Source organism: Aedes albopictus, chromosome 2, assembly GCF_035046485.1.
Source record: "Aedes albopictus strain Foshan chromosome 2, AalbF5, whole genome shotgun sequence".
Lineage (NCBI taxonomy): Eukaryota > Metazoa > Arthropoda > Insecta > Diptera > Culicidae > Aedes > Aedes albopictus.
In genome coordinates this window covers 330,359,993-330,369,882 of record NC_085137.1, presented here as the reverse complement: position 1 = coordinate 330,369,882, position 9,890 = coordinate 330,359,993, and the positions used below count along the sequence as shown (strand labels likewise).

General features: G+C 36.9%; 1 protein-coding gene across 1 annotated transcript; it reads left to right on the top strand.

Annotated features, from left to right (window-relative positions):
- Window positions 1-3,876: 3,876 nt before the first annotated feature.
- On the top strand, window positions 3,877-7,387 carry LOC134287200 (uncharacterized). Its single transcript, XM_062848868.1, has 2 exons — window positions 3,877-5,098; window positions 5,318-7,387. The coding sequence occupies exon 2, from the start codon at window positions 5,720-5,722 to the stop codon at window positions 6,656-6,658; it is 939 nt and encodes a 312-aa protein (XP_062704852.1). The 5' UTR covers window positions 3,877-5,098; window positions 5,318-5,719; the 3' UTR covers window positions 6,659-7,387.
- Window positions 7,388-9,890: the final 2,503 nt, after the last annotated feature.

The window sequence follows — 9,890 nt, the reverse complement described above, 5'->3', positions numbered from 1 at the left end:
CGCCGACTGACTACTACCAGCCAGACACGCACTTGAGACCAACCGCCAGTGCCCAGTAGTGTGGTGAACGTGCTTTTTTCTATTTTTGTATTTTATTTATATGTTGGAGAGAGAGGTCGGCTGCACTATCCAGAAATATTGCTCAGCATTCGAAACTTGAGCTTGAAGTTGGTTTCCACCCGTGGTTGCTACTTTTCAAATCAGCTGCATTTAAACAAGAAACTAATGAAATAACGGCTTTGCAATACTGCATCTGCGCAAGTGCATGCAGTTGTTGGAGTTCTTGGAAAATTGTTGATTAGCAGAGGTTCACTTTTATGTGTGGATTGCCATTTGATAGGCGTATACAGTGGTACAAATTCGTTTAAACGCACTTGATTTTTGAACGGTAATCTTTACTTTAAGGTCATCTGTGTTTTATTGGTATGTATTTTGATAGACACTCACGCAATGTACTATCTGCACTAATGACGAAGAATTCTTTTCAATTCGTTTTACTTTTATCAGGAATTAACTGTCTAATTTTTGGAGGAAAATTCGTTTAAACGCACTTTTTTCGATTTTCTCATATTCGTTATTGGCAAACTATTTCACAATTTTTGATATTAATATGCATTACAACAAGTACTATTACTAGTGATAGTAAGAGCGTTATTATCATACATATTATTATGCAGTAACATGAAGATAATGTTTTAAGAAGTATGTGCGTTTAAACGAATTTGTACCACTGTAGTGATAGATTGTGTTGTGTATTATTATTACTGTTACGCAACAGATGAAAATTTGTAATATTGACCTGTGAGTTTGAGTGGATACAAATAGTTTTTGCCACCCGTGATTGGTTGGTTGGTTGGTTATGGTTAGTTATGAACTTGAGACGAGACGACCTTGGAAATTCAGATGTGATCTCAGTCTCCAGTAACTGTTGTAACCAGATAGAGTCAGGAGATTCTCCATTATGAGAGTGAGTTATCGTGAGCACGAGTAGCACCTCTACTACAGATTATACCGTCAAGGCGCCATTCACCGTGGGGGCTCCATTCACCGTGTGCCTTCGAATATTTTTTCATTATTTCCATATTATGATTGAATGATATGACAATTTCCCTTCAAGTTCACCAATACTACACTAATGTATTGTTACCATGTCAAAACGCTCATTTGAAACATTTAAAAGTATCATTTTGACACTAAAGTGTGTTTACATGAAGCGGGTTTCAACTCGTTCACTGCATTCATAGTGAAAAAACGAAAACTGCGCTAAGGTGGTTTAAGCAATAAACTAAATGTAGTAACGTTTTTATTCCACCAAGAAGCAATTAAATTCACATATCAGGTATGTATTTTGCATTACCGAAGTAAGTTTAACAAGAAAGTACGATCACTCGTACTTTTTGATTGAAACAAAAAGGCACGGTAAATGGGTACCCTAAAAATCAATGGTCTCCATTCACCGTGCCCCATATTGTCCCATATATCTAGAAGAAATCGAAAATTTGAAAAATCGTTTTTCTAATAAAATCTTGCAAGTTATTACTTGAAATGAATTTAAACGAAGAAAATTCCCTTGGCTGGGTTGATTTGATCATTTGTAAACAAAGTAGAATAAAATTTCTCATACACGGTGAATGGGTCCCTACTACCACGGTGAATGGTGACCTACCACGGAATTAGGTGACCCTACTACCCTTTACTAATTGTACTATATCACCAAATGTTGTGAAAATTTTTCTACTTCTGTGGATATTGCTTTAATTTTAACCTATAATGAAGGCAATTAAAAGCGGCACCAACAATGTTTATGAGACTGGTGTCAAATGACAGCCCTTATTTGCCCCGAATCCTCTTAGATCCACGGTGAATGGTGCCTTGACGGTAATTCTGGAATCAATAAACAGTTCTATATTGTCATCAACGTGAGAAGTACTTATGTACATTTCTTAGTGAAGATTCAAATAATACGTCCATCGTTTTTCTGGATTTCTAGATCCCCCCTTCCCCCTCTGTCACGCACTTTTCCTATATCCAATACACGTACTGTCACACTTTTCTAGACCCCCCCCCCCCCTCTCCCAAATGTTGGACGTAATTTTTTAACGTTCCCTTACTTCAAGAAAGACTCCTCGTAAATCCATCCTAGCTAGTGTTTATTAACTTTTAGCTAGATGGAACAGTGAATTAACAATCCGCCCTTTCCCGATTAAGATTAAGGTAATGAAACGACCGGAACCGTTACAGAGTCATGGTAACTTAAGGTATGCCCTCACCTGCGCGTTTAACACAACATTCCCCCATTTTTCTCTATTCCTTTGTGAGCACGCAATCGTTCCGATTTTCTACTAAACACACGATGATGGACTAAGAGAATCCGGTACGAGTCAGTTTAAAGCCGAAATGGCCTACACAAAAATCGCGACATTGCGCGCCTTTTTTTGTTGTTTGTCTGGGCTACCGAACTCTACTGGGGGGATGATGGGTGTGTTCCTTTCATACGCCTCCATGTCCGTCCATACTATCAAGCCGAGTCGGGCGTCGTCACTGGGTGTGCTGCTGAGTGGCGTGTCAGCTTTATTGACTGTGCGTGTTGTTGGTTTGTACGCACATGCAGGAAAAATGGCGCGAGAAAATTGAATGAATCTGTGGTGCGTGCTTGACCGGTGCGTTGTCGCCCAGTTGTTGATTGATCCTGTTCGACTCGCGTGGGCGGTTTTTGGCAAATGTTTGTGCCGAAATTCTGCAACAATAATGCTCTGAGAAACTGGTCTAAAATTACGCTGCTATTGACCCCTGTTTCACAATATAGCCGCTTCAGTTTAAAGAGCAGTGCTCTCATTTTCATTCTACTCAAAAGTCAAAACAAAGTACATTAGCGCTATTTGTGTTGGGCAAATCTGGCTGAGACATCGATTTTTGTGAATCGATTCAAATCGGATTAGCAGAATCGATACACTGATTTAATCGAATGCTTTGAATCGATATTTTCACATCGAATCGATATTATAAAATAATACAAAACTATGAGAGAAACTCCCCCAGAATCTTTAAAGAGACTCCTCCAGAATTCTGAAAGGAGTTTCTTTAGAATTATGAGAGATATTTTAAGAATGTTGGAAATTATCCCACCAGAATCCTGAGCGACTTTACCTAGAAAAGAAAGCAAGACTCTTCCGGTGTCTTGGTAGAAATTCTATCTGAATTCCAATAACGATTTTCCTAGAATCCTGAGAGAGATTACTCCATATCTATGAGACGGATTGTCTCAGAGTCCCGAGAGGAATTCTCCCAGAATTCTATGATAGATTGCCTCAGAATCCTGAGAGAAGTTCCCTTTTGGGGTTCTCCCAAAATGTTCCAGAATCCTCAGAAAGGTTATCCGAGAATCCTGAATATGATTATCCCAGAATCCTAAGATGAATTCTCCCAGAATCCGGAGAGGAATTCCAAGCGCAGTTCTTCCACATTATTGAGATAAATTCATGTAGAATACTGAGAGAGATTCTCACAAAAAAAGATTTTCGATAAGATGAATTCCCCAAGAAACTTAAAAGAATTGACCCAGAATATTGAAAAGCGTAACTTAGAACTCTAAGTAGGATTACTCCAGAATCTTGAGAAGCTTCCCTCAAAATACCTGGCGGGACTGCCAGAGAAACCTGATATAATTCTGGAAGATAGGATTCCCCAGAATCCTGAGAAGAATGAGTCCAGAGTCCTTTGAGTATTCTCCCAGAATTCCTCTAAAATCTTGGGTGGAATCTTTTAGAATGCTGAGAATAATTCTGACAGAATCCTGAGAGGTATTCCGCAGAATTACAGTGCTAGACATTCGTTTAGCCGAGACCAAAAAAAGTGTCAGGAAACCCATACAAAAGATTTTATGATAAAACTTTTTTATCGTAGTGATAGTATATATAGTACTGTTTTATAAGAGACGAATTTCGCCCCAAATCGTATTCGGAGTTGGCAGCACCCTCTCAGATTACAATGAAACTTTCTGGGTATGTACACCAAGACTAGATAAGCCACTTTGCATACTTAGTTTCTTCAAAATTTATCTGGACTGACTTTTGAAAAGGACTAAACTTTTTTTTATGGATTTTTTTAAAATGTTTTTAATCAAAAAATGACTACTCCTACAAAAAAGTGTTGTATGGGTGATGATCACAAAATAAGTCAAATTTTAAGAAAAAAATCCAAAATGAGCCCAACACTGAAAAAAATCATTTCTAAAAATTCAAAGTTGATTTAAAAAAAACACCATTTTTGATTTTGATGAAATTTTGTCTCAAGACAGGTAATTATGTTCCCTACCAACCGTCCATACATCACAAGATGGGCACTTTTAAGGAAAAAAAGTATTTCTAACAAAAACTTTTTCATGTCCAAATTATTATTTTTTCAGTGTCTTTTTTTTAAAACAAACTAAACCAGTGAAGGTTATCTAGTAATCTCAAAATGCAATGAAACTTATTGTGTCATATGCGACAATGCAATGCACCCATATTCACGCAGCAGTACTCTAGAAGTACGAAACAATATACAATTAGAACACGCATTTCATACGTGCTGCTGTAATTTCTACCCAAACGTTTCTACCCCATGTTCTTACCTAATATAAGGTAAGGCTATTTATTAGATTCGAACTACCTAATCGAAAAAAAAAAAACAAATCAAGAGTTGTACCTAAAGCAAATATGAACAAAACAAGAAAATGAATCGGTATCATTCAACGTGTTACTTCTCTTTGGTTATTAAAGGCAGTTCTGAAAAGTAATGGATCAATCGTATAAATCAAAATTCAAGTGCAGTGCAAAAATAAACAATCCAAAGTGCAACCGTCATAATCTACGGGGCATGTCATTAAGATTGATAGATAAAATTCATTCCATGGGATATACACATGAAATCGACGAATCGATGAGTATTTGTGAGTCATGTCGTGGATTGATAAGTCACAACAGAAGCCCGAATACGAAAAAACGCCGATCGGATGGAAACGACGAAACTATGCAACCATCATTTAGTGGGTAGCAACATCATGATGTTCCAGAACCAGAACCGTCAACGAGTGGTCAACAAATCGAACATGAGCTGGGTAAGTAAGCCTTCAACGTGTTAGCTTCTTTTATATAACTCATTTTGCAGCTCGTTGCAAAACTACATTTTTCAGTATTCTTCGTATTTATCCAACCCGGCAAGCCTCGTTGGATAAATGTACTACTTGTGCGAAAAAAAAATCATTTTTGCATAAATAACTATCATTAACTTTCCACTGCATTCATTATTATATTGTTAACCAACTTTTATCTTACAGATATGGTACCATCTATTCCATCATTGGAGTCAATTCCGTCAACAGATCAACTACAGGGTCCCCATAATATTGAGAAGTTTAATACCATTGCTGAAACATTGAGTTTATCGCCAATCTCATCTAGAAACATGAGAAGTATGGAATATCGCATAAACAAATCATTGCAGATTACGAAAGCAGTTCGAAAAAATATCTTCGGAATAGATTCAACGGATGTTGGCAAAGTGGAGGCGTATGACGAGATAATTATGCAGTTAAAGGATAAGTTCAATCACCCTACAACTGACAGAAGCGAACAGATTAAAATACTATCTGTACTTCCTAAGTCTTGGTCGGTAAATAAAATCACAAGAGAGTTTAACGCACCAATGTATATGGCGAGGCAGGTGAAGGATCTTGTTTATGAACAGGGTATTCTTTGTACCACCGAAAAAAGAAGAGATTATATTTCAGCAGTGGTTGAATACTGATCGCTGTAATTTAGAAACGATTATTAAACCTGTTGATGAATTTGTTCCGTATCTTGTTGATAAAATTGACAAACTTATAACACACGACTTTATTCATAAACAACAATCATCATTTCTCAGAAATAAAAAAGATACATTAAAGGATGATGAAATTCTTGCGATTTGTGATTTCTCTGAAAACTATTCATTCATAATTCAAAACGCTGCTCAAGGATATCATTGGAACAACTCGCAAGCAACAATACACCCATTTGAAATTTACTATATGAAAGATAATAAACTTGTAAATGTTAGCTTCATTATCATATCGGAAGTAATGGCTCACGATACAGTTGCGGTCCAGTTGTTCATCTCAAAAATGATAGATTTTATGAAACAATTAACGAACTTTTCTAAAATTTATTTTATGTCTGATGGGGCAGCATCACAATACAAAAATAAGAAGAACTTTGCAAGTCTATGTAGATTCCAGTCAAAGCATGCATTAAGAGCAGAATGGCATTTTTTTTTTGCAACGTCCCACGGTAAAGGTCCATGTGATGCTATTGGTGGCACTCTCAAGCGAATGGCAAAGAGAGCAAGTCTTGCTCGAGATTATGGAAATACCATAACAACTCCACGAGAGTTATATAACTGGGCAGTTGTACATACAGATAAAAATATAACTAAATTAAATTTCTGTTACGTATCCACTGAACAGTACATTAAAATGTCAGAAGATCTCGAAGAAATATATAATAACGCCAAAACAATACCAGGCACTCAGAAGTTCCATAGTTTTTTGCCTATTCCTGGCGACAAAGTAAAGGCAAACAGGTATTCTAATTCAGAAGATGAACCAAAAATATTTAGTATGATCGGAAAAAAATAGAAAAGAACATGTTTGAAATTGGCTCTAAGACACATATATATATAATTGAAAAATTCATAATTATAAATAATTGTATATTTAAAAGTGCACTTCAATACATATTGCGATCAAACATTACATTTTCTAAGAAAATACATTTGTAAAATTTTGAAGTTTTTTATGTATAGGAAAACCCTTCCAAATGATTGAATAAATAACACAAAATCTCCTAGAAAATAGAGTTTCATTGGATTCTGGGATTGTTATGGCCTTCACTGGTTTTATTGTTGATAACAAAATACACTGAAAAAAAAATCATTCGAACAAGAAAAAGTTTTTGTTAGAAATACTTTTTTTCCTTAAAAGTGTCCATCTTGTGATGTATGGACGGTTGGTAGGGAACATAATTACCTGTCTTGAGACAAAATTTCATCAAAATCAAAAATGGTGTTTTTTTTTTAAATCAACTTTGAATTTTTAGAAATGATTTTTTTCAGTGTAGGGCTCATTTTGGATTTTTTTCTTAAAATTTGACTTATTTTGTGATAATCACCCATACAACACTTTTTTGTAGGAGTAGTCATTTTTTGATTAAAAACATTTTTAAAAAATCCATAAAAAAAGTTTAGCCCTTTTCAAAAGTCAGTCGAGAAAAAAAATTAGAAAAATGAGTATGCAAAGTGGCTTATCTGGGCAAGGTATACACACCAAGATAGTTTCGTTGTAATCTGAGAGGGTGCTGCCAACATTTGTTCGAGTTGGCGCGAAATCCGTCAAAAATGTGATACATCACACTTACATATACACTGAAACAAAAACGAGGGTAAAAACCCTTCAAATGTCATTTTTTGCCTAGACATCCGTTTAGCCGAGGTACATGAAAAATTGGTTGTCAATAGTTTTTTTTGCAATTTCGTGAGTATATTTCGAGGATATACTCCAAGGCATTCAGTTTATGACGTGTTAGCAAGATAACTGACCTTAAAAGTTTGTTTATTTGTGAAATTCTGAAAAATATTATAAAAAATGTCCCGATAGGGCGAAGCGACGATAAACAAACTTATTATAAAAAAAATGATTTCTGTAAACACTCAAACGTAAGCTAGATTAGCAGTTTTGAAAATATGGCACAGAATTATTGTTAGAAAAGTTCAAATTATTGCATAAAATGTCATGAAAAAATTAAGTATACTAGTTTTTGGTTGTTTAAACTTTAAAACGGGATTGATAAAAGATAAAATAAATAGTTCTGCATTGAAATAAAGACGTGCCCTAATGCCTGTGGAGTATACCTGTTTGATACTAGCATTACTAAATGAGTTAGAAGACTGCTAAGTGAAAGAACTGCTAGTAGTGTCAGAATTTTTGTACTCTGTTTATTTAAAAGCAGATGCTCATACAAAAATGCAAGATATGGTCAAACAATTGGCTTGTTTTATTCAATCTGAAGAAATATATTATAAATTAGTCTTAGTTGTGAACCACATTCATTTTTAACATGATTTATTTGAAAAGAATGTCTAAATTATGAAACAAGTAGTTCATGCTAGAAATTTGAATATTCTCAGTGCCATTTCTCGAAATATGAGCCGTCCAATGTATGTTATTTCAGCCAGAATACAGTCTGGAAGATATTGGGAGCTATTAGAAGACGTAATAGTAGTAAACGCTGTGGTTTATGCAAGTGAAACCATAATAATTCATCAAAACAATACTCAAATACGTGATTTTTTGATGGTTTGCGTTATTTTTGCCTTTCTCGTACACTAAGTGTACTGGAAAGGCTATATGTTCACTCCAGAAATGACTTTTTGATAGAAGGCCCGGAGGATCAAATCACATATACCAATCGACTCAGCTCGACGAATTGAGGTGATGTCTGTGTGTGTGTATGTGTGTGTGAATGTGTGTGCGTGTGTGTGTGTGTCTGTATGTGTGTGTACAAAAAAACTCACATCACTTTTTGGCAGTAAACCTCATCCGATTTCAATGACCGACGGTTCATTCGACGCGGAATCTGGTCCCATTGTTTCCTATTGAAAATGGTTCGGATCGGTTCAGCCGTTCCGGAGATATGGCCATTTAGGTGTTCCGGAACGGTACCCCAGGAAGGGACCAGATATGAAAATGCATCAAACCTATGCATGCGACACATCAAACCACGGCATTTTCGATAACCAGATGAGCGGTGAGCAGAAAAATAGTCTAAGACCATATCTGAACCGGTAGTGTTCCGGAACCGGTTCCGGGTGTCCCGCCGGAAGTGGCAAATACCAAAGTGAACCAAACCCATGCATGAGACACATCGAACCACGGCATTTTTGATAACCTGATGAGCGGTAAGCAGGAAAATAGGCTCAGACCATATCTGAACCGGTAGTGTTCCCGAACCGGTTCTGGGCGTCCCGCTGGAAGTGGCCAAATATACAATTGTACCAAACCCATGCAAGCGACACATCAAACCACTGCATTTTATATGACCTGATGGACAATGAGCAGGAAAATCATCTCAGACCATATCTGAACCGGTAGTGTTCCGGAACCGGTTCTAGGCTTTCCACTGGAAGTGGTCAAAAATACAATTGAACCAAACCCATGCATGCGACACATCAAACCACGGCATTTTCGATAACCTGATGAGCGGTAAGCAGGAAAATAGTCTCAGATCATATCTGAACCAGTAGTGCTCCGAAACCGGTTCTAGGTGTCCCACTGGAAGTGGCCAAATATACAATTGAACCAAACCCATGCATGCGGCCCATCAAACCACGGCATTTTTGATGATTTGATGGATAATGAGCAGGAAAATCATCTCAGACCATATCTGAACCGGTAGTGTTCCGGCACCGGTTCTAGGCGTCCCGCTGGAAGTGGCCAAATATACAATTGAACCAAACCCATACATGCGACACATCAAACCCATTTTCGATGACCTGATGGACAATGAGCAGGAAAACCATCTCAGACCATATCTGAACCAGTAGTGTTCCGGAACTCGTTCCGGGGTTCCCGCCGAAGTGGTTAAATCTGAAAGAGAAACAAACCCATACATGCGTCACATCAAATAGCGGCTTTTTAGATTGCCTAATGAACGGCCAGCAAGTGTTTCTGAATCAGTTTTGAGTGGCCGGAAGAGGTCAAATGTAAAAGTAAACCAAATCCAGGCATGTGACACATCAAATCGTGGCTTTTGCGATAACCTTATAAACAGTTAGCTAGAAAATAGCCTTACGTCACACTAAAGACAACTGGT